The sequence below is a fragment of the Lepidochelys olivacea genome (assembly GCF_965140295.1).
Source record: "Lepidochelys olivacea isolate rLepOli2 genome assembly, chromosome: 9".
NCBI classification, from domain to species: domain Eukaryota; kingdom Metazoa; phylum Chordata; order Testudines; family Cheloniidae; genus Lepidochelys; species Lepidochelys olivacea.
This window is the reverse complement of record NC_140419.1, coordinates 31,601,249-31,627,535: the sequence shown is the minus strand read 5'-3', so window position 1 is coordinate 31,627,535 and position 26,287 is coordinate 31,601,249. Positions and strand designations below refer to the sequence as shown.

The 26,287-nt window shown below is 41.9% G+C and overlaps 1 protein-coding gene across 1 annotated transcript in view; it reads right to left on the bottom strand.

Annotated features, from left to right (window-relative positions):
* Nucleotides 1-26,287, bottom strand: part of SLC9A9 (solute carrier family 9 member A9) — a 321,809-nt gene that overhangs the window by 201,551 nt on the left and 93,971 nt on the right. Inside the window, exon 6 of the mRNA XM_084638813.1 lies at nt 21,988-22,093. Within this exon, the coding sequence (XP_084494939.1) occupies nt 21,988-22,093 (106 nt within the window). The remainder of the gene's footprint in view (nt 1-21,987; nt 22,094-26,287) is intronic.

The window sequence follows — 26,287 nt, the reverse complement described above, 5'->3', positions numbered from 1 at the left end:
GAGATTGGGTCAAATTCTACTGTTATGCTAATATAAATCTGGGGTAACTTCATGACTGCAATAGAATTATTCCATATTTATCCTGGTGTGAATAAAGGTAGAATTTTCTCCAGGCACTTAAACGTTTCAAGAAAGTTGGCTAGTAGTAGTGCAAAGTGACTGTCCTTTACTTATGGTACAACTAGTAGAGATTAAATGTAAGCAGTTTGCCAGTCTGCACTGAGCCCTCACTCCACCATAATTTCCCTTCACAAAGTGACACCGTCCACAACATGTTTGTTCAGGATAGGCATAGAACTGAGCTAACAGAAACTGCATTACACTTTATGCCAGACAGTTCTCCCTCCGCATGAGAGTTGAATCATCCTTAACAACGTAGCAAAATTCTCTGTAGCTATCTGCAAAATGGATAGGGATAATTAGTCAACTTCTGTTTGCAGTAAGATCTAGCTCTTACTCACATTGCTTTCTCTGGGGTTTAAATCGATTTTTCCCAAATTGTTGTATGGTGGAGACTATATTGCAGTGCATTACAATCTCTCTGGAAATCCTGAAAGCCCCCTCCAAAAAAACATTTACCTAGAATGCTGGGGGAATTTGAGATTGTTCAGTGGACTACATGTTCTGAATCTACAGAAGAGCCTGACAGTAGGTTCATATTCAGCCTCTGCTGTCTCTCTCTCCTCAGGTGGCCTCATCTTAAGAGCAGCGTGAAGGCGATGTTCACTGTCTTCAGGGGATGGGGTGTATTACATCAGTCTTCAGCACTGCATGGCAGATGTCATTCTCAACTCAGCAAAAGTCTGTTTGCAAACATTCTCCCTGTTCGACAACTCTAGAGAGCTGGCCTCCCTGTTCTCAGCATCTTCAGGCAGACAAGTAGCCTGCCTGTTCCCCTTACCCCTATTCAGTAGCAATGAGGCAGGAAAAGCTCTCATCCTTACCATTGTTATACTGAGTCTTTCCTTAGAGTCAGGCTCAGACAGCCTAGATTGCCTCACACAGGCATTTGGAAACTGTATATCCTATTTTGGGTTGGATAGACACAGGAAAGCTTATATTGGGATACCTGGGAGGAAAGAGAGAAATGAGAGTATATGGCCTGTAATGTGCTACACAGAGTTACCTGAAATTAAAAGCACTTGGTTATATGGTACCAGTGTCTGAAAAGGGAAGCATTTATGTGAATTCATTCAGACCCCAGCCTCTGAGCAGTGTCATTTATGAAATACACTGTTCATGCAAATTCTCCCAGATAGCCCAAAGCAGGAGAATGTTTTTTTCAACTGTCTCCACTATATCTTTTAAATTGTCCATGGCACAAAGTAATGCAGTAAAGCTCATCTGAATGACAATCTTTGTGCAAAGCAAGTTCAGAATTCAGTAAGTAGAGAGTGAAGTATATGAGTCTAAACTTTGTTTTAAGAGATGTGTAGGCTTAAGGAGAACAAAAAGCTATTGTTTGTGACTGGAATGTTATATGCTGAGACATAGCGAACTCTCCTTTAGATTTTATTCTTATGTGCTGCCGGGTATTCGATGGTTGGTGGTGATACTTTGTGCCAAATTTGAGGCTTAACTATCAATAACCTTGTGCTCTCCTACTTCCAAAAGATTGTCTTCCTTCCCCCTCCTCCACCCGCTTATACAACCTGAACACCTTTAACAATTTATGAGCTTCTGGTCTGAAAAAGAACAATTCCCGAGTCTAGCACAGCTGATGAAGATACATACACACTAAACAAAAAGAGTTAGAGCACTCTGAAAACTGCAAATTTGTCAAAGGACATTTCCTTTCCAACATCCTTTCCCACAGCTAAGACTCACTCTAGCTTTCATGGTACAGTAGGAGGAAATGTGATCTGTAAGTTGGCATGTGCTCCCTGTATACTCTGCCCTTCCATCACGCACACCTTTATCAGAATCTGAAAAGGTTTAGTGGGAACTCAATTCTACCGCCTTTGGTTTTGCATGCTTCTTCCACAACTAAGGTACATTTCATTTCTTCTTTTACACACACAGCATGTAGATTTTAAAGAGGATTTAGTGCTTGTGAAAGATGCCGACTGACAACCTGGAACCATGAATACCCAGCAAGGCTGGGCAGTGTGATTCACCACACACGATTGCAACGACTTGCCTCAACCTTAAGCTGGAACTGTAGGCACCTGGAGGAGGAGTTCCCTTTTTGACTTTATCCTCACTAGAAAACAGGATGTGTTCTTACCTTGTGAGAGCTAACATGTGGTAACTGACATGAGGTAAAATCATGAAAACGAGGCAGTAATAGCTTTAAGATGAGTTAGTAGGTCGAGGTAAACTCTAGGCTTCACCTTGACCTGCTACCACATGTTAAAACTACAGCTGCCTTATCTTCACTAGGATTTTCTTTCATGTTAGACACAAGATGAGGACACACTTTTTTCCTTAGTGAAGATGCCCCTGTCATATCGGTACAATTTATTGCCTTTCTGCTTAGACTGACAACAAAGCAGCCAGCTGTAGGGGTGACTTTTTCGGACCTGGGACCCCAGTCCAATTCTTCTTATATCTGTAGCCAAACAGATGAAAACAACATTCGGTCACTGTTAATTTGGACTGGATATGAGCCAGCGACCAAGAGATAAAGAACTCCATATCCCATTCACAATCTTCTGAGTTATCCAATCCCACCTACACTTCAGCATTGAAAATATTTTCTTTCTTTTACCTTCTCTTTTTTAAATGGGAATGTTAGGGGGAAAATGACTCCTGCATTGTCTGAATGACACATTATCCTGCTAGTATAGCATCCCTCACAAATATTAGTTCCACGTCCACTGCTCTATAATAAATGGTTGTAGCTGTTGTCATAGTAATTTTCATTTTTAAAAATGTGTCCAAGTGAAGACATGAACTGCAGCTGTTATCATGAGACTGTCCAAAATAAATCCAGATGTGAATAGTACTCTCTTGGCATTGCTAGTATTAAGGGAACTAATGTACATTTCAGTTTCTATATATGCCATAATTAAGGACAGGCACTTGGGGATATCCTGGACTCTGGGTCTCTGTTCCGGATCCAAATATAGTAAATGAATGGAGCAGAAATTAAAAGCTTAAGGGAAAGTTTTCTAGTTATTAGAAAGTCTGGTGACCCTCATGCAGAAAATGTCATGCTCCTAATCGTATAATATTCCAGTGGGGGTGGAATATCTGTTTTGACCAGCAGACAAATATGTTCACATATCTGTTTTGACCAGCAGACAAACATTTTGGTTTTAGAACATATGAAAAAAAAAATACCCCACACAATGTGGTAGAAATTTTCAAGTAGCAATCTTAACTACTCCTTGTTGTCATACCACCCAGTAGTCCGCAGCCCTCTAAAACCACGCCACACGGTGAATGCTAGGCATTGGCCAGTACCAAAATGTGTATCTCGCAGTGCAGTTCATAGAAAGTATAATTTAACTGTCCCCAAACTCATGTACTAACAATAACATATAGGAAAAATGAACCATGTGCTGAAAGGGGAGTGTGGTCCATTTAAGTCACTTTAAAGGAAAAATAAATTAAAGGGTCAAATTCTTTATGGGGTGGCTTTAGTGCAGTCATTCTGGATTTCCACCACTGTGGGAAGGGGAAAAGGTTCTATGGTGTTTTGTTCTTAGTAGATGCTAAGTGAACATCCAAAAGGAGCAGGTATTTCCAAATGGCATGAACAAGATAGAACAGTGGTTCCCAAACTTGTTCCACCGCTTGTTCAGGGAAAGCCCTTGGCTGGCCAGGGCAGTTTGTCTGCCTGCCGCGTCCACAGGTTCAGCTGATCGCGGCTCCCAGTGGCTGCAGTTCACTGCTCCAGGCCAATGGGAGCTGCTGGAAGCGGCGTGGGCCAAGGGACTTACTGGCCGCCACTTCCAGCAGCTCCCATTGGCCTGGAGCAGCGAACCGCGGCCACTGGGAGCCACGATTGGCCGAACCTGCGGACACAGCAGGTAAACAAACTGGCCCGGCCCGCCACAGGCTTTCCCTGAACAAGTGGCGGAACAAGTTTGGGAACCACTGAGATAGAAGCTAAAGGCTGGATCTTCTGTTCTGGTTTAGCTGCCCTCAGCACAGGACTTGGACATGGTGGGGAAGCTTGAGTGAGAGGTGGCATTCCATTGTTTTTACAGCTCCTCTTCCTGATCTAGGGGTTGGCTGAAGTCTGATTTGGTTTGAAGCTACTCTGAATTTTACCTGGCTCTCCACAGCCTTAGGGATCATTCCAGCAGGTGGGGAAAGTTGTATGGCCACGCCTCTTACCCAGGGACTTAGAGTCATCTGAACCCCAGGAAAATCAACTTTCCTCTCCCATCTGTCTGATGCTGAGCAGAGCTCACCCAGACCAGAGTATCTGACCTTAAGATTCTGCCCTGATTCTGGCATTTGCAAATACCCCCTGCTTTTGAGTGACTGATCAGATTTCACTAACAGTAAAATAACACGCAGTGGAGAAATCTCCAGTCAGCAGGTTAAGATGGATGTTGCTTACACTATGCTGCTGGAACTGAGCAAAGCAAGTAGGATTAGGGCCAGGATCTTGGTCCAGATGTCTACACCACTTGGGAGCCTACCTACCAAGATAGATGTGATTTGTAGGTCTGCGGCAGCCATTCTGCCTTTATTCCAACCACAGAAGATAAATATCTATTGCACAAAACCCCTGATGTGATCTTCATTCCCCCACCTCCTGCACACGTCATGTGATCAGGCACACATTAAATAGAGCCAAGCAAATGTGCCATATCTGAAAGCTAATTAAGAAACATTTTCCCAGCTGTGGCTTGAAAACATTCTGGATAAACAAATCCTAAAAAAATACAATTCACTACAAAATAGTATTATTCACTTAATGAAAACAGCCCAGTGAAAGAAAGATTTTCACTGAATGTACTGGAAAAGGAGGATCTCTTGCTTTGATAAGCCTGCCTACCTTGCAAGAGGTAATAAACACCACATACACTATTCTACATATAGCTTAGACATTCTGAACATGTAAAGAGCATTTGGAATGAATTCCTTCGAGACTACTAGGAGGTGGAGGCCATGCTATGTGTCATTTGGAAAGTAAATCTCCCTAAATTTGCAATGAAAATCTCAATTTAACCTATGGCCTTTATACAATGCTGCATTAATGATCACCATACAGATAATATCAATTTTTCTATGGATTTGTTAGGACTTTATTAATTTACAAGGATAAACTCAATTAGTAGAACAGATTAGAATTTCCAACAGATTTATTTTTAATTTATAACCTTTCCCCAAACAGGTACCACAATGATCAGTCTTAAATAAAAATATTAATGCTGTGAAAATAATTCTGAATAGCTTCATTACCCTTATAGTTACTGGCCTCAGAAAATTTCCTCTTACAGCCTTTTGCGTTCACATCACTCTAAGTATGTGCAAAGTAGATAGTATTGTTTAGACCACAGGCTATAAGGGTATCTATAGCAAAGTAATGTAAATTTGCAAACATGGCTCCTTGAAGGATAGTTCAGAAATATATTTAACATTACTCTAGAGGAATAAAAGTACTGCAGTAAAGGAGATGTACATTGTTAAAATGGTCCACAGGGATGAGAGTTTTTCTTTATGAATGCTTTCAACTATCCATAACCCCTTTCCAATCTTCTGGAGGCAGAGAACAGAGGCCCACTGGGCTCTCTTTCTCTCCTCCCTCCTCCTCCCATTTCTGGCTGTGCTTGCTACAGATCAGTAGAACAATGTAGAAAGGAAGCACTGTTTGATTTCTTTTAAGCAAGTATAAGCATATGATGAATGGGGATAAAAAATGAAAATGCTGGATGTATAACAATGATTTCCACTTCTATGAGATGCTGTAAGGAAGAGGTTATTAAGGAAAAAATTGTCTATAATAGTCCATTCAGTGAGGAATTTGGATTTTTTAAAAAAGTTTTTAACATAGTTCAATATTGCTTTTTCAAATTCAGATTCTATAGTTACCAGCTCCCACCTGAAACTTTGGAAAATCACATTGTAACCAAATATTGGTTATCCAATATTTGGGGCCATCTCAGGTTATTTCTATTAGGAGAAATTGATGATACAAGGAGCTATTTCTTTGGTAGAGTCCTGATTATTTACAAAAAATGTGCACAAAGTCTTGTTTCTCTGAACATAGCAGGAAGAAACAGGAGTTTCCTCCCTCACAATTTCCAAGCCTGCCTTTTCTGATGATTCCTGTGCCCCAGGGAGCTCTCTCCCTCTGCGGGCCTGTCTTTTCTCCTTGTCTTCTTGCTTTCTGCCTCTTTATATGTACAACTTGACAAGCAATCGCCTAGTCTTAGCACTGGCAACCCTCAGATGATACAGCTTGGCAAAGCCTAAGGAGGGCTATGTGGTTGATTGCTAGGTGGTATCTTCTATTGTCTTCAGCTTAGTAAAGAGCCTTAGTTATTCCTTCCATTTAGCCTAAAACAAGAGTGGTTAGCACACCTATCAGCTTCATCTAGGAGTATGATTGTCTAGAAATCAAAGACTTGCTTGATGGAAGCCATTAAAATCTTCCAGCATAGCAAAATTAAAAAGAATGTTAAGTTTGCAAATTCAAACATTCAAAAGTTAAGAAATGCCAGAATTAAGGTTGGCCATGCAATCTTATTTTGACCCTTTGTGTGCATTATCTGTCTTTAATTAAATGACGACATACTATTTTTTCCACAGGACCCTTGCTTGACTCAGTGCATATGCATATAATAATATATGATTTCCAGAAGTGTACTAAATGCAGTAACATGATGTGCCATGTGTGTGTTTGTGTGCACGTGTGTGTGTATGCACGTGTGTGTGTGTATGCATGTGTGTGTGTGTATGTCTTTTATAGCAGCACAGGTAGAAATACCTAGAGTTAATATTGCACAGCATTTTCCATTATAAGATACTATATTCAGTTGCTTTTAACTTTGCCAAACTGTAACTGCTTTGGCTAAAATTTCCCTTGCTGCCTCATGCTGAAGTGTTTTGGGAAATTTCAGCAAAAACAATTAAGCCATTTCTCAGAATCATATTAGGGAAAATAATTTTTTTGCCCATGTTAAAAACTTATTGCAACTGTTTCACTGAAAAATTCTAGTATCTCCATGTTTTGTAACAGTGACTTGAAATTGTGCAAGATGGGGGCTTTGGTCACTCTGTTGTCAGATGCCTTTTTTCATCTCTGTAAAAATGCACCTGAATTTGGCCTTGTTATAAACCTTTCAAAATTCACAGGTCTCACATGCTCAACAGAAACTTGTTAGTGTTTGGGAGCTAAAATATGTGAAAAATCCATGTGCACCAAGCATGCTCCTTCTCAGGGATGTGGGATCTGACCAGAATTTTCCCCGGAATTGCTGCTCCTGGTTGTTGTAGGCTACTGTGGCACTGGGCACTGGAACTGACAATAGGGATACTCTCTCTTCTATGTTCTTAATGCTCCCCCATGTTGCTACCCAGGCAGCAAGGAAGAGGAATAGGAAACAATCACACTGGAATGCAGGCCTGAGGTGGTGGCCCACCCAAAACTAAAGGCCTTACCCCTCAGATAAGAGGGAGGAACCACGAAGACTAGGTTTCAACTGATTCCTTAGGACAACGAAAGAGAAAAAACAGGAATGGGAGTGCCGGTCAGAGGATAATAATCAGGGATTCAGAGGGGGACACTGAGCAGGCCCCACAGTCACCAACCCTCTCCCTCACCATCCAACTTCTTCCTCCTGGAGTGATGGATGGCTGTCTTGGCTAGCACCTAGAGGAGGTTGATGAGGAAGTCTTGCAACTTTGTGGGGCCATGGATAGGGTGTGCCAGGATCAAGAGGTAGATGTGTGCCAGGGTTGACCTCTCACTGCAGAAAGTGCAGGAGTCAGAGGAGTTTGTAAACCACACCAGGTACACACCCATGCTCACATCTTCCTGATGGCGCCACCAACTAATATCTCTGGCAGGCCAGAGTTGGACCAGAGTGCATTGGAAGGCGTGTAGTGAATGAGGTAGGGGACTGCAGGAAGAGAAAGGATGGTCTCCTTTCACCATGAGACTATTTCAGGACTATTTCTGGACTATTTCTAGAGAATTGGACTGTCTCCCCGCTTGTGCCACAGAGTTCCTATGATGCTGAGCCAGTCACTTAAACCACACTTTTCACAGTTGGCCACCAATTGTGTGTTCTTCATTTGTTGGGTGCCCAACTTGAGACACATAGTGTTGGATTTGCAGGAGTGCTGAACATTCACAACTGCAACTGAAGTCAATGAGAGATCAGGTCTACAGAAATAAAGTTCTATAAAATGCTAAGTTCTCTGAAAAATCCGGCATCTCAAATTGGGCAGCCAAAATTAGTGGATCCTGTTGACATTAAAGATTCTGTGACTCCGTTTCCAATCTGTAAAATGGGGAAATATAATTCTGGCTTTTCTTAATTTTTGAGTGCTTGACATGGCAACCTTAATTTTTCTATTTTAATATAGGTTTTAGATGATATTTTACACACACACACACACACACACACACTCATATTGGATGATGTGAGTTTGCTTTAACAATAGACTCAGGGGCCTAAGGATCCCTGAGTCTTAAAAGATCAAAGCCATCAGTGTTTGGTGTGTAGCTCATGATGCTGCCATTCAAATAAACTAGCACTTATTCCAGTCAGGAATGTGAACATTACAGCAAGCTTCTACAAGCAGCACAAAACCCTGTGTAGGGGAGTGACCCTGGGGGACCACCAAAAGAGTTTAGATGGCACCATGCTCCTAGGGCTGCTGGGTAAGCACTGGAGAGTTATGCATTCTGCACCATCCAGAAAGATGGCATGTTCCTTCTATGAAGAAGGCTTCTTGTGTGCACTTCCCCTTCATGCAGTAGTCAATCACAATGTGGCCTCCCAGGAAATAATAGCTAGTGCACACTAGTTTAATGAATGATATGGCTGCCTTGGAAAGAAGGCTTGGAACATTAAGAACAGGAAGTTTTATGTGGTTTACACAGTCCATCAGTGACACCGCACAATCTATCAGTTCCCAACTGGCTGAAACATCACTTAGACAGATCCCCAAGTACTATATTTTTATAAGGGATTTAAGCTATGTGAAAAGGCTTTGGTGGGAATGCAATGAATGAAAATAGAAAGGGGTCCTGCCCCTGGCCAATATCTGTTCTTCTCCTCCCACCCATAGACTCATAGACTTACAGATATTAAGGTCAGAAGGGACCATTATGATCAACTAGTCTGACCTCCTGCACAATACAGGCCACAGAATCTCAGCGACCCACTCCTGCAATAAACCTCTCACCTATGTCTGAGCTACTAAAATCCTCAAATCATGGTTTAAAGACTTCAAGGTGCAGAGAATTCTCCAGCAAGTGACCTGTGCCCCATGCTACAGAGGAAGGTGAAAAACCCCCAGGGCCTCTTCCAATCTGCCCTGGAGGAAAATTCCTTCCCGACCCCAAATACGTCGATCAGCTGAACCCTGAGCATGTGGGTAAGATTCACCAGTCAGATACCCAGAAAAGAATTCTCTGTAGTAACTCAGATCCCACCCCATCTAACATCCCATCACAGGCCATTGGGCCTATTTACCATGAATAGTTAAAGATCAAGACAAGAAAATAGCTTTATATACTTCTAGATCCAGACAGGGTCTTTCTTAAATGATTCTCCAGAGAGGATGCAGTCAGTTTGCTTTTGGAACACTTCAAGGGAATCAGTATCCATACACCCATTTTTAACTAAAAGGGATTTGTCTCTAAAAGAAGAATTAAACTGTGTGTGTAATTATCTTGCTCTCATAAAATCTGTCTTATTCACTGGAGAAAGGTTATTTGGATAAGAAAAAACATCTGGAAGGGCTCAAAAAAACCAAGCTAATTTGTAGCAGGGTATACTTCAGTTCTGAAGTGCTCCCAATAGAAATCTTTGAAAAGAGGAAGCTTTGATGCCAACACGGTCACTTGTACTGAAAATGTAGCTAAATAATTGCCTCTTTGACATGATTTGCAAGCATCACAAGTGGCTTTCTTAATTCTGAGCCTGCATGCCATATTTGTGTTATCAGTTTGTTTGTGAATAAGTGGACAGAAATACCCACAGTTAGTCTGATTTGATTGGAAATGACAAGTGCAGACATTCCCAGTTGATTTGAGATAAGTTACATTTTCATACCTCCCTGAGGGCATTCTCCACAACACCACTCACTGAAATCTATTCCAATTCATGAAACAGACTGCCACTGTAGGCTATATATTTAAATAAATTGCATAAAACCCTCAGACTCTATTAGATAACTTATATTTAAGAATACCTTCACCTTGCAGTTTTGGAAAGCATTGGAAATTTTTTTAATGTGGTACCAATATTAAAAAAAAATAAAAATGCAGTGGGCATGCAAATATTGAAAACGGCATGAAATGTACTGGAATGATAGGAACTATCTCCTGGAAACATCCTGTTCATAATCTCAAATCTCATGCTGAAATCCTAACTAGGGCAAGAATTGCTGACATTCCTCTGAATTGTTTTCTGTGGTTAAAACAGAACTGTTATTCACCTATGTAAAGGCATGCTTAGAAACAATTCCAGAAGTTTTACTAATGCAGCGAGCACCCATCTTGATTAGTGGGGTTGACTCTATTTAACAGAGGGAGAAAGTCCTTTAGAAGTTTCTATTTATAACAAGTTTGCTCAGTCTCCCAATTCTCATATTGCCTATTCCAGATGGTCACTGATGTAAAATGTCAAAATATTATCTACAGGCTAACAGTCATGGGGATAAACACTCCCTCAAAGGTAAACAGAGTAGATGGATAATCATAATGTCATTACAGAAATCAAAGAGGGAAAGGATTCCTCATCCACCTAATTCATTCGCTCATTAACCTGCAGTACAAATAATTCCCTGCTTTATTAATTTATTGTGATGCTGTTATTTGACTGACTGAATAACTGATTTACTGCCCTGTGTGTGCCCTTTCTGCTACGTGGTATTAGCAGTATAGGCTGGGCTCAGTGCTGTCTAAGGGTTTCAATAAATAAAATGTTTGGCTCAAGTCCCCACCCAAAACCTTATTTTCTCCCATGATTTTAAGAACTTAAATTTTAACCCCCTCTGTCACCTTTTACAAGTGTTTCTTCCCCGTTCATCCTCTCAGGAATAAGAAATCACCAGTACCTTTTATATGGGAAAACAAAATAAAGTTATTTATATAATGAAAAGAAATTAGCAAAACCCAAACATTTTTTTCTCCTTTCCACATACCTTTCCCCGTCAATGCTTCCACCAATTCCACCTCCTTAGTCCTCATTTTCACTCGCCCACCCTCCTCTCATCCCAACAAATCCTTACCCCACTGTCTTGCTTCCAGTGGCATCTACCACTATCCTGGAATTCTGTTCGTCCCTTCTCATCTCTTTTCCCACCACCCATTCCCTTGCCTGATACCACCTCTGCTCCCATTTCCCTGGTCTCCCTTCCTTGACAGGCCTTGAGACACGTCATGTCTTTTTATCGTCTTGTACAATGGTTATTATGATGGCCCCCAAGCCTGACTGGAGCATCTGTCTGCTGTAACACTATACATATTAAATAATAACAGTACGTTATTCTGATCATTTTCTCTTTCTCTATTGAAACTAGCTTCAGTAGATCCTTTTTCTAATGCACCTGGATGCTATGGGGTAAATTCTGCTTATGTACATATCCTATATGTTTGACTTCATGTGACATCAATGGCAGCCATCACCCCATACTCAAGTAGGGTGACCAGATAGCAAGTGTGAAAAATCGGGACGGGGTGGTGAGTAATAGGTGCCTATATAAGAAAAAGCCCCAAATATCGGGACTTTCCCTATAAAATCGGGACATCTGGTCACCCTATACTCAAAGGCAAATTTTGGCACTACACGATAAATATTCAAAACCAGGCATCTAAATGGTACACACAAAGTGTGTGCACAGACATTCAAACAAGTAAATGTGTTCACAAAATACACATTTGTAAACAAATAGGGACCAACTACACGACAATGGACAGTGTTTTGCACTTGTGTATATTTATGCAACTATATGGTTATTTTGTACAGATAATTTCTTGTCTGTGCACATATATATTGGAAGCCCAAATTAGGTGCATATTTTTTATTTTTTTTTTATTGCAATGCCTGAAGAGGTGAAGATATTCCTAAATATGAGCCAACCATAATCAGAGCGAATGAATGGTGAAAGTACAGTTGAAATTGAAGAAGCAATCAGTTTTTTTTACCTAACCATCCAATCGTGGAACCCCAGTGTGACGAGTCAATATTGAAACAATCATTTTTTGTGAAGCTTGCAATGAAATGCAAGAAGTTCCCTACAAATCTCAATTGGTGGAATTGAGCAGAGGCATGCATCCTTCATTGTCATAGCATGGGTCGAACAGCCTTCTATTTGAACTACAAATGACAAGGAATAAGAAGCAAAGACACTCATTTTTATTATTCCTTTTGGATGCAAGCTGACTGAATGCATTTGCATCAAAGGAAACAAAATGTTAAAAGTATTCCCTGTAGTCTGCTGTTCACTTCAAAGACTGGACAAAAATAAGGGCCCTTTAGCATCAGTTTATTTCCCTGGGACTGGACTAATGGTAGGGCCAAACGCTATACAGGAATACAGTAAAAGATGGGTACTGGATATAAGTTAGAGTACAGTTAAGAAACAGAACCTTCAGCACACCATGAAAAGTGGCATATTCTAACTCAGCACACTTGCTCTCTGTCTTTGCAAATCATTTACTTACTTCCAGAGAAGAACAAGTTTTACCCCTATTAACACTACCGAACTTATGGAAGAGTTAGTCACACATTTCATCAACAAAACTGTTAGCTAAGCTCCAACTGCAGAATCCATATTACTGGTGCTCGATGGACAAGAAGAAGCAAAAAGAAACAGCTTGATTTTCAGATCCCAGGCTGTCAGTATTGGCTGTTAGAAAAGCCTTTGACTCTTAAATGAGCACACTGGATATAGAAGTGGTTAAGGGAGTATATTCAGAACCCCACAATGTCATTTTTAATAGCCATTTTTCTGACTATAACTGCAGTTTAAGGAAGAATATGAAAACATGCAGCTGTCTTGTCACTGTAAAACCAGCTATTCAGTGGACTCCGGAATCAAAGCAAAAAGCAGAGCACTAAATTCTGTGGCAAAATCCACCCTGCATAATGCTCCAAAAACTCAAGGGCAAAGGATCCAAATCAGGGACAGCTCCACTGTGGTCAGTTTGGATGAGCTATTACCAGCAGGAGAGTGAGTTTGTGTGTGTATGGGGGTGGGGGGATGTGAGAAAACCTGGATTTGTGCAGGAAATAGCCCAACTTGATTGTCATGCACATTGTGTAAAGAGTTGTCACTTTGGATGGGCTATCACCAGCAGGAGAGTGAATTTGTGTGGGGGGGTGGAGGGTGAGAAAACCTGGATTTGTGCTGGAAATGGCCCACCTGATGATCACTTTAGATAAGCTATTACCAGCAGGACAGTGGGGTGGGAGGAGGCATTGTTTCACATTCTCTGTGTATATATAAAGTCTGCTGCAGTTTCCACAATATGCATCTGATGAAGTGAGCTGTAGCTCACGAAAGCTTATGCTCTAATAAATTGGTTAGTCTCTAAGGTGCCACAAGTACTCCTTTTCTTTTTAGTCTGTCAGAAGACGGTAGCAGGGAGCATCCCCAACAAGGTAGCAATGCTGAGCAGACTGGAGTTGCAACTTACTTTAGGAACCTATATGCTTTCCTTTGGGTCACCTGGTTAGACTCTTGCTTGTGGACTGGCTGAACTCTTAGGACTCACAGGTAATTAACTCAAATGACTCATCAGGCTCAGAACATGCACCACACTGGGGCTTCCAGGAAAACTATTGTGTTGGAGAATTTTCACTCAGTTTTAGTTAAGACCCTGATCCTACACCTATGGAACGACTTCCACTGACTTCAGTAGCCAATGGATCAAGCCCACAGAGGAGGTAAATTGAGCATTTCTATTTATTCTCTCACACACAATGCAGGCCAAATGGACTTTACATATCTTAGAACTGAATATCCCCTTGTTGCTTGACTTCCTTTCTCTAGTCTCTTCAGGTGATTTTCCAGTTTGCCTTTCTGTTTGCTATCAGAATTTCTTTAGCCTTCAACTGCACTTTTTCATTTTGGTTTCCTGTGTTTGCTTCCCCTCTCACTTAAGAGATGTCCATGGATATAATCGTGGTAGAATTTATGCCAGAGAAATAGTCAACCCCAAAATACTTGAAGTAGTCATGCAGAGTCTAAGGTCCTTATTTCTTTTGTTTTCTGTGTTAAGTCTAGTTGGTCAAAATAGTTTTTATTATTCCTAAGATTGTCCTGGACTGGCCTAAAACTATCAGGAAGTATCATCATTGCATCTACTAGTAAGTTACACCACTGTGTTAGATGTAGCTCTGTGGACTACCCAGAGCAGTTCCATGGTCCACCTCTTGAGACCCATTGCCATAGATTATGCCTATACAACACAAACTGAACACTGACTGTACTGTCATTTCCTGCTGGAAGCTGATCCACACTTTGAGTAACAGTGCTTCATTATTTTCCCCGTGTGATTTTAGAAAATCCCATACAAGATTCCAGTGAACTCATGGCAAGAATAAATGGCTTGAGCATGGCATCTACTTGTACACAGTATTACTACACTAGGGGGAACATGCTCACTGGATGAATTTGTATCACTTTGAAGGACTCAGAGGGAACCATGAAACTAAAACTTCAACAAAAAAACAATCCCCCTGTTTAAAGGAAGTCTGCCTATATTTTGGGTAAGTCATCCCTTTAATCACAAATAAAGCTGTGCAAATTTGCCGCCCCCTTTCTCCATAGCATAGACCCTCAACACTGTGAGCCCCTGCTACTGGCCTATACTAAGTGGTTGAAATTTCTCCTTTTTGGGGTTACCATGTGGTAATGGATAAACTCTATCATTTTTGACCTGATGAGAGAAGACCCAAGCAAAATGAGAAGAATCACAATCTGCAAATTATTGCCCATAAATTTCAGTCTCTTTTAAACTATTAAAAGGAGTCTAGTATATGAGGACAGCTCATTTATTACCCACAGGCTAGAAATAATGTCAAATCCTGCAGTCAAATCTTGAAAAATGGACTTGGAATCCATGTAATGTAAGACAAGAGCTCTTTTTTTCAGAGGTTTTCAGAGGCTTTGAAAATGAGATTTCTTCATCATTACAAGCTACTTGGAAATGTACAACTTCATAAAGAAACCCATGAAAGTTCATTATGTCACTGCAGAAAAATGAACAGGTTCCATTACTTTCTTACCAGGGCAGAATTTTCAGATAAAACAAACAACAATGGAATGTTATATATTTGCCCAGGCCCACCTTCTCTGGCAAAAAAAAAAAAAGGGCGGGGGGAGGGTAGTGTGCATGTGCTATGTGTTTACAAACACACTGTGCATACAGTACATTATTATAGTTGGGAGGTGCACCGGTGTGGGGGGCTCAACCCTCGGGCCGCCCACTCCACCCTTTCCCCCAAGCCCCCACCCTTAAACCATCTCTTCTCCTCCCTCCCCCTTTACTCTGCACGCCACATCCTCACTCCTCCCCCTACCCCCGCCTCCTGAATGCCACAAGCCAGCTGATTGCTGCGGGCAGGAGGCGGGGGGAGGAGGGGGAAGGTGCTGATCCGCGAGATCTGCCGGTGGGCAGGAGGCACTGGGTGGAGGGGGTGCGTAGGGGAGTTGATAGGGGGGCTGCCAGCTGTGGACAAAGCAGGCAGCTAAACAATGTTATAGTGGAGCATTGCACAACTTTAAACGGAGCATGTTCTGTAATGGAGCGGGGACGTAAGATCGAAACAATGTTAAGCGAGAGGACATTAAGTGGGGAGTAACTGTATAGCATTCATTACCAAGGAAACTATAAAACTATATAGATTAAAATATGGTTCTAAGGGCCACTGGCCCATAGGGTTGCCAGTGTTCTAATTGCAGAAAACCGAACACCCTTACCCTGCCCCTTCCTCAAGTCCCCGCCCCCTCCCCACCCCTTTTCTGAGGCCTCACCCCTGCTCACTCCATCCCCTCTTCCTCCGTCACTTGCTCTCTCCCACCTTCGCTCACTTGCTCATTTTCATCAGGCTGGGGCAGGGAGTTGGGGTGTGGGAAGGGATAAGAGCTCTGGCTGGGGGGGGGGCAGGCTCTGGGAAGGGGCCATGGCTGAGGGATTTGGGATGCTGGAGGGGACTCTGACCTGAGGCCAAGGGGTTTGGAGTGTGGGAGGGGGCTCAGGGCTGGGGCAGGGATGTGGGAGGGTCTACAGGCTCTAGGCTGGAGGCGCCAGCTTGAGTGGGCCAGAAATGCAGGGTTCAGAGTGTGGGAGGGGGTTCCGGGCTGGGGTAGGCAGTTGGGGTGTGAGAGGGGGTGAGGACTCCAGTGGGGGGGTGATCTTTGGGATGGGGTCAGGAATGAAGAGTTTGGGGTACAGGAGGGGGCTCCGGGCTGGTGCAGGGGGGTTGGGTGCAAAAGAGGTTGCAGGCTCTGGGAGGGAGTTTGGCTGTGGGCGGGGGTTTGGAGTGTGGGCTCTGGGCAACTCTGACCTCAGGCAGCTCCCAGGAAGTGGTGACATGTATCTCCAGCTCCGAGGCAGAGGGGCAGCCAGGAGGCTCTGTGCCCTGCTTCTGCCCACAGGCGCCACCCCCACAACTCCAATTGGCCGTGGTTCCTGCACAAAGACCCCATGGCTGCCCCTCTACCTAGGAATCAGAGGGAAATGCCAGTCACTTCCCGGGAGCCGTGTGGAGCCAGTCCTGCTGTGCCACCAACTGGACTTTTAACGGCCTGGTCAGTGGTGCTGATTGGAGCTGCCAAGGTCCCTTTTTGATCAGATTTTCCAGTCGAAAAGTTGACACCTGGCAACCCCACACTGGAAAGCTGCTTCTGCTGGTGGGGGAGCTGAAGTGCTCATGCGGATGGTATCTGGAGGTATCGGGCCTATGTTATTTAAAGACAGGTGGAATCCTTCATGTGGTAGCACACTGAGTAGCGTCACTTACTAAATGGGTACAAAAGGTCTCATGTGAGCTCATCTGAGTACTGTCCTCCTCTCACTGACTGATGCATAAAAGAGGAGAAATATAGGGGGAGCAAACCTGTCCCAACATGACTCCTATTAGTGTGCAATAGGCAGTCCCTTCCATTCAGGAAGGACAAGCAGCCATGTCATGTTTGTCTGTCCATAAGTAGGTGAAGTGGAGCTGGAGGAACACTGAACCTTCCCTCTCTCCTCCCAACCCATATTGAACCTGCCAAGAGTCAGGCAAATCATTTTTAAGCACTTTGGGATCCTCTGGGGTAAGAGGCAATATGCATAAATGTAAGATCCCCCTTAGCATTTAAAATGAGTCAGGCTTGCAGACATTTAGGGTTTCTTCAGCTGTCTGATGAAACCCATTTTGCAGCCCCTCTTTTATTCTCTCTTCTCTTTACTCATTAAATAATATACGAACAAGCATCGCACTATACTATTACTACGGATCCTTTCTGTGTATAGAGCTTCACATTTTTAAATATTCTGCTGCCAGTCTAATTATACATTATACATCATTGTCACTGCACCACATCGCAAAAACATTGAGTAACACTTTCAAAAAGTAAAAATAAAATGGTGTCTGTGCCATGGGATGAAAGTTGCTGCACTTTCTTAACACTAGAACACAATACTTCCGCATGCAACTAGAAGGAAGCTGTTTGATTTACTGGGGTGCTAACTCACTGAAGTTGATGTTATCAGCAGTACATCTTTACTTAAAAGCCCGCAGGAAAGAAGATCATGGTAGGGTTGAGGTTTACACAACTGGTACAACAACTCATTATTTAGGCTAGAAATTAAACATCTCCCAGATTCTTTTCAACGTCATCTATAGAAGTGTAGGAATTTCCTTTACTGTCTGATGCAAATTTCACTACTGAAAATATACAGAAAAATATATTAGCTTGCTAGTGTAAACAGATCCTACTGCAGAGACTAGGGTTACAATCTGTCAGAAACAGAGAAAAACAGATGAGAAAGCTCTGAAGAAAAAACAGTGTTTATGGCAAGCATACTCCTATCAGCAAAAAGAAACGGAGTACTTGTGGCATCTTAGAGACTAACAAATTTATTTAAATTTAAATAAGGTGCCACAAGTACTCTGTTTCTTTTTGCGGATACAGACTAACACAGCTGCTACTCTGAAACCTGTCATACTCCTATCTATCTTCAGTCTCCACTTGCAGATATATGAACTAAACCCTATGACCTGTATTTGTGTACAGGGAAAAGCGGAGGTGTTAGAAACTCCTGACTTGTGGACTATACAATATTGCTGTGCTTTTGAGGTTTGTGTTGTATTTAGTGGTTCCTCAGAGTTTGACCGTTGAAGAAGTATATGTGATTTGGCAGTCCAACTGCTGAAAACGAATGATACTTTACAAATTCTGGCTTTTTTTGTTTGTTTGTTTGTTTGAGTTGCTTCTAGGTTTAAGGGTTACATGGCTATTCACTAGGAAATCCTGCACTAGCTCAGCTCAAATAAAACAGAATCAAAGAAAGAAACCCAGACTTTACCATCTGAGTATTTCTTATAAGTTTGGTTAGTACAGTAGATTCCTGTTTTAACTGTGTGCTTTTATTTTGTGACAATTCTTTCAGTTTTTCTAGTCTCTGATTTAAATTTCCCTCTGTCCATTTTGTTTTCTGGTACAATAGATACTCTGTTAAGTTACACGTTCTGACTACCTTAACTGAATGTGACATCTGTGCTACATTTAATCATCAGATTGTGTGCTCACACCCTTGACAGTAGATGGAAATGTTGTTCTTGCTCTGAAAACAAAAGCAGAGCTTAAGTGTAGGTGAATGTAAGAGGACTGGTATTTAGATAATGAACAATTAAATAGGAGTATTAACACTAATCTTACATATCTAGCAAGAATTATGTACTGGCTGTGAAAACAAGCTGTCATAACAAAGGAGAAAAATCCCCAGTTTGGTTCATTACATACTATCTACCAAAACTCACTTTACAACTTAAAGAGGATATGAAATTCTTCTACATGCCTTGTCCTTTAAGCACTTCTGAGTAGTATTGCTGTGCGTTATCAGACAGTTGCTGTGTTCCATCCCAGAGGTGGCTGCATTATAGCCCAGACTCAAGAAAGACTTAAACATGTGCTTAGTTTTATCCAGGCTTGACTTTAAGCATGCACATAACTTATAATGACGTCAACAGAAGTTAAATACGTGCTTAATTGCATTCCAGAATAGGATTGCTTTCCTGAACCAGGGCCTTGTTCACTCACTTGTCAGTTATTTTCATATTTTAATATAGCTAGAGCATGTAGTGAGAGTAATATCTAAGGTTGCTGGAATATTTCTGTACTAGCCCCCTATTTTCAGTTGCTTATGTTTCAAATCTTTTATCTATATCGGGGTGGGCAAACTTTTTGGCCCGAGGGCCACATATTGGTATGGAAACTGTATGGCAGGTCATGAATGCTCATGAAATGGGGATTGGTGTTAGGATATAGATATTCAGGCCTGTCTGTAAAGGCCTATACTCTAAGAATTTAGGTGTATTCCTATCACTTGGCTAGTTAGAGGTATAAAAGAAAGAATCAAAATCACTGTCTGCCAGTGTAAGGGCCTTCTCTTACTGTGACAGTCTGAGGCCCTGTTCTTAGGCTAAGGCCTTTGGCTAAGCGACAGAGGCAGCCATAAGCTGGGAAGTGAATGGTCACATCCTCACATTCCAAACTAGTCACATTGAAATAAGGTGCTATTGGGCTGTTAGGAATTTAATCCTGTCCTTATAGTGCCTATCACCTCCAGAGAAAGGGAAGTGCCTAGACGCTGTAAAAGGAAATTGAGGTTGATAGTTTTCTGTCTGGTAAGAACTCACTTATCAATAGACACAGCTGGGAAACTCTTATGTCTTTACAGATGTAGTTGTGAAATCCTCACTTCTGTATTGTTTTGTCATTATAGTTCCCACTTTGCTATTGTTTATTGGCATGGTCTCTGTCTGGTTCTGTGATTGCTTCTGTCTGCTGTATAATTAATTTTGCTGGGTGTAAACTAATTAAGGTGGTGGGATATAATTGGTTAGCTAATCCATGTTAGGATTGGTTAGTTAAATTTTAGTAGAATGATTGGTTAAGGTATAGCTAAGAATATTACTATATAAATTAGGGGCAAACAGGAAGTAAGTTGGGATTCGAAAATAAGGAAAAAAGGAACTTGTATTTAAGCTTGCTGGAAGTTCACCCCAATAAACATCGAATTGTTTGCACCTTCGGACTTCGGGTATTGTTGTTCTCTGTTCATGCGAGAAGGACCAGGGAAGTAAGTGGGTGAAGGAATAAGCCCCCTAACAATTGGGTTCTGGGGTGGGGTTTGGGATGAGGAGTTGGGGGTTCAGGAGGGTGCTCCGGCCTAGGACTGAGGGGTTCAGAGGGTGGGAGGGGGATCAGGGCTGGGGCACGGAAAGGGGTTAGAGGGGCAGGTTCCAGGCAGCGCTTACCTCAAGCAGCTCCCAGGAACAGTGGCATATCCCCCCGCTGGCTCTTACTGGGAGGTGCAGTCAGGTGGCTCTGCACACTCCCTGTCCACAGGTGCCACCCCTGCAGCTCCCATTGGCTGAGGTTCCCGGCCAATAGGAGCTGCGGGGGCAGCACTTGGGGTGGGGGCAGCATGCGGAGCCTCCTGGTTGCCCCTACGAGTAGGAGCTGCAGGGTGGAAATGCCACTGCTTCCGAGAGCCATATGGAGTGGGCAAGACCCTGACGCTGCTCCCCAGCTGGAGCACCAGAACGGGGCAAGCTCCGGACCCTACTTCCTGGCAGAATTTCAAGGGCCGGATTAAAACGTCTGGATGGCCCCCGGGCCATAGTTTGCCCACCCCTGATCTATATGATTGTAAATTTTCCAGACTTGGTAACTGCCTTGTTAAATATTTCTGGATAGTTTCAGGAAAAAAATAAGTTAATATGTCATTGAATATAAAGAGAGAGGGGAAAAAATGTTTCACAATATATAAAAAAAAATCTTGTAATCTGTCTTTGAACAGCTGTAGTGTCCAAGGAAGACATTTAGCAGGAAAATAGTCTTCACTGAGGAGAAGTATCTTTTGGCATGCTGATGAAAATCAGGTTTGATTTGGCAAAGTTATGAAACTTTGAAGAGCACATTCTGAGTGTGCTGTGGGGTGGTTGTTTTAATTTTTTAGCAATGGTCCAAAGAATGATAGGCTGTGAGAGACATGGCAGTTGAAGCCAACTTGGGAACCTTCTAATCACGTACTTAGCATTTGTGTTTATATGGCAGCATAAACCCAGGGTAAATGTAGCCCATCATTTGTGAAGTGCTTTAAGATCCTTGGGAATGAAAGGTGCTATGCAATATTATCTTACATTTACTGGCTGAAAGCCTGCTGGTTTTAATAGACACAGGGAGATAAGCAGTACTATGCTGCACTGCTTTGTGGTTTTGCCTCGGAAAACAATAGATTGCAGAAAAAAAGAGTATGAGATAGCTTCTGGTCCTGAACTTCTGCCTCCAATCTGGCAAACCTCCCATGTTTACAGGATCTAGTAGCACAACTCCATTCAGACACATTGTTTAGAGTAGAACATTAATCAGATTTAATATACACATTTAAAACATTTATTGCTTTCTGGGCTAAGTATTCACAACCAAAAATGGCAGTTCAGACACACATATCCCATTAACGTTGGAAATTGAGTACTTAATGCACCAATTACATTTCCAGAAGTTTACGCCTTTAATGCAATCTTTAAACTCTCCATTGATATTTGTCTGGAGAGAGCTATTTACCAAGACAATTCAGAGTTATTTCATTGTTTAAGGAATACAGATGTTTGTACTTACTATGTGAGAACTATAGCCACAGCATCATTTAGGACACTCTCTCCAAAAAGGAGGGTATACAGATCTGTATCCACATGCAGCTCGTGGAAAATAGCCAGAACTGTCACTAGAAGGAAACATACAGAGCAAAGTAAGCTTGTTATTCTCATAATTTTAGAATAGCTAATGAGCTAAATGGAAGGGAACGAGTTTTGATAAGCATGTTTTAACATCTAAACAATATAACATGACAGTTTGCCCATTAATTGAATGAAATACATTAGAAAAGGGATACATTTAAGTACACCAGTTCCCTAAATCCAGCAATAACTTTAAGAGTCATGCTTTACATAAACTAGAAATGACCACTCCCTCCCTGCCACATTTCAGCCACACAAACTAAAACTATACCTTTGATTACCCCTAATATGAGGGAAATAGTCTTGTGACTAAAACACAGAATTGGAGGTAAGGAGACTCAGGGATGATCCCTGGCTCTCCCATGGACCTTCTGTGTGATCTGAACCCCAATTTACCTATCCATGAACAAGTCATTGTTAATACTTACCCATCTCCCAAATAGATTGTGAGGCTTAATTCTTTGATGTTTATAAACAACTTTAGTGACATTAATTTTAACATTTTTTTCCTAAAAACTTGTATTTATATTTTGAGATTACTGATGAAATAACTCATTCAATTTGGGTCAGAAGGAAACTGATGTTGGGCAAGTCACTTTGTGTTTCTGTTTCCCTATCTGTAAACAGAGCATAATAATGCTGACCCATCTTTGTAAGGTGCTTTGAGTTCTATGGGTGAAAAGTATTGTGCATATGCTCTGTATTACTATTCATATTCACTGTTTTCATGAAACAAACAGAGGTTTCCCTTTCAACCAAAAGTTTAACATAAAGCTTCCTAATGATTTGTATGTTTGGAAAATTATGCAGTATCTCACTGCATTTGCTTCACTGGTACATTCTGGTACATAATTGTGCAATTGACTAAATCTTCATAGCATAGGAATCCTGAAGTTTAGAAGTGCCCCCAGGGTTTCAGGTTTACATCTGACATTTCAGAAAAGGGAATTTTTACACTAAAGCTACCACTGAAGATTCACAAACTAACGTTTGCTTTGTGTGGGTGATTTTTTTCTCTTTCTAGAATTTTGGACCTTATGTACAGAATATTGGTAGAACTGAAACCACTGCTAAAAGGATTTTTCAACAGGTGTTAGCAACGGGAGTGTTTGGAATCTAATATTAGTTTAGAGTCCCAATTATGATGTTCACTTCTCCTATGGGGTTTTATGTACCATGATCCAGATTAACACAGCAGCTTTGAAGTACTATTCTGGATGCCCTATTCCATAGAAAATGATTCCGTCTCCCATATCTGTGAAAACAAGCATTTGCCACTTCCAATATTAAGTTATCGGCAAGGTCTTAAATGCAGAAACTGGGAAATAGTAATAGGAAAAGTAAACAGTAACCAAGAATCCAACAGCAAAGTTTATATAGGTGTGGTAGGCCAAACCAAACAAAGATCCACACCAATGAAGTTATTTCCAAGAAAACAAACAATTTTTTTTCCCTTTTCAAGTATCTTCCTCCCCCAGCCTTCTGGAAGTTATCAGAGCCCCTCTCTAGAGGGATCTGACTCCAAGTCTAGTCAAATGAAATGAAGACCATATCTATACTGGAGAGCTTACAGTGGCACAGCTGTACCAATGTAGCCGCTCTATGCTGACGGGAGAGAGGTCTCCTGTAGACATAATTAAACCACCCCTAATGTGTGGTGGGAGAGCATCTCCTGCCGACATAGTGCTGTGCACACCAGCACTTCTGTCGGTGTAACGTATGTCGCTCAGGGGTGTGTTTTTTCACAGCCCTGAGCGACATAAGTTATACAGACAAAAGTGCTACTGTAGACATAACCTAAAATGCATGAAAATAATGAAGAAATCAACAGAATAATGAATCGCTTGCCCCTTCTTCTGGGAGAGACTTCTTAGCCTATCCAGCTCTTTCAATGTTTCTTCCACATCTGAAGAGAAGGCAGAGTTTAGATAGACCCTTTTTGCAACATGCCCTGTCCCTGAACCAAGGCTATTGATTGAATGCCATGGAACAGCATTTCCCAGCAATCCCTGAATAGTGAGGGGAGAGGAAAATTCCAACAGTGTTCAAGGGTTGGTCTATGCTAGAAAACTGCGTTAACCCAGCTACACTGCTCAGGGGTGCAAATAATTCACATCCCTGAGCAACGTAGTTAAGCCAATTTAAGTCCTCATGTAGACAGCACTAGAAAATTAGGTCAACTTTACAGCTATGTTGCTCACGGGTGTGAATAATTCACATCCCTGAGCAACGCAGTTAAGCTAACCTAAGTCCCTGTGTAGACAGCACTAGGTTGATGGAAGAATTCTCCTGTCAACCTAGGTACTGTCTTTTGGGGAGGTGGATAATTAGGCCAACAGGAGAACCCTTGCCACAGTCATAGGAAGTGTCTACACTGAAGTGGTGCAGATGCAGTGTTGGAGCTGTGCTGCTGTAGCATTTTAAGTGACAAGCCCTTAGTGACCTGGATGGATTTCTTTCCTAAATCACAAATTACCACACTGACTCCACCGCTTCTCCCTCAAAGTTTATTAAATTCCAGATCCAATACCGATAGGGCTTCTTTGGAACCAACAACAGAGGAGAGACCCTGTAATGATTGGCTGTGAGACTGCAAAAAGAGAGCCTACATGAGATAGAAAACCAGAGAGGAAATGAGCACTGAATGTCTGTTCAGTTCCTTCATTGGGTATCAGTGGGTTTCTAGAAAGATTCCCTTATTCTGGGCATGAAATCAAAGAGCTGTAGTAGTTGATGCTGAGGGCTGCATGATGAGGTGTGGATTTTAACCCATGTGCACCTGTATTTCTAGTTGATCCTGAGTTCCACATAGGAATGTTGTTCTAAAGCAAAGTTCCCATACACCACTTTGGCCTCCCCTAATAAAGCAACTTATAAATGAGGAGTGGAAACAAAGGAAAGGAAAGGAATCTTACTGGGAACTAATGAAAATGCTGCTGCATTGGAAGGTATATGATAGTTTTTGGATGGGGGAGTGTGTTCTCTCTTGCTGTCCCATTTCCACTTAGCAAGCAAGAAGCCACCATCTATACTTGGTATTGAACATTCAGGGCTAGGCTCGGTTTTGCCTTTTTCAAGTGCCCCCTCTCTCCCCTGTTTCCCCCGGACTTGACCATACACTAGAAAAGTCTGGAATTTCCTTAGGGAAGAGTCTCACAGGCTGGGCTTACAGTGACATTGTCGTTACAATCTTTCACCATTGCAGATTGCCTGCCAACATTATTAACCACTGTGCCATCTAACCTTCCGCTTAGTAAAACTGCCAACGGCTGTTGTTTCCACCCGGGGGAGGGGCACCAGCACTAGCTCAGTGGTGAGACATTTTAACAAAGAGCTCCAAGCAGACAAGACTACTGTGTAAAAAACAATGATCTAAGGGATGGGTGACTGTTGAAATATTCTGCTACGTAATATTCTGGTGTATTAGGATGTATAAACAGGGGAATCTCAAGCTGGCACTTCTGACTAGTCCTGGTGTCCGCTATTCAGGAAGGATGTTGATAAATTGGAGGGGGTTCAGAGAATAGCCACAAGAATGATTAAAGGGTTCGAAAACATGCCATACAGCCATAGACACAAGAAGCATAATCTATTTATTTTAACAGAGAGAAGGTTAAGGAGTTATTTAATCACAATCTGTCAGTATGTACATGGTGAATAAGTATTTAATAATGAGCTCTGCAATCTGGCAGAGAAAGGTACAGCATGATCCAATGGCTGGAAGTTGAAGCTAGATAAATTCTTCCTGGAAATAAGACATACATTTTTAACAGTGAGGGTAATTAACCACTAGAACAACTTACCAAGGGTTGTGGTGGATTCTCCATCACTGGGAATTTTTAAATCAAGATTGTATATTTTTCTAAAAGATCTGCTCTAAGAAATATTCTGGAGAAGTTCTAGGGCCTGTGTCATACCAGAAAGCACACTAGATGCCCACAGTCGTCCCTTTTGGCCTTTGAATTTATGAAATAACTGTGCCCTCTGTCGCACAGGAAGGCCCCCCGAGAACAACTAATGTTGGTCCTGGAGGATTCTGCCACCAGCTTTAAAGGACAAGTAAACCCAGATAAAACCAATGTAAGGAATCAAGAATCCAGGCTGCACAGAGAAATCTCTCTAAGCACCTCTTCAAACAAAATGAATAAAAGGATAGAGAAGAATCAAAACAAACATTACAG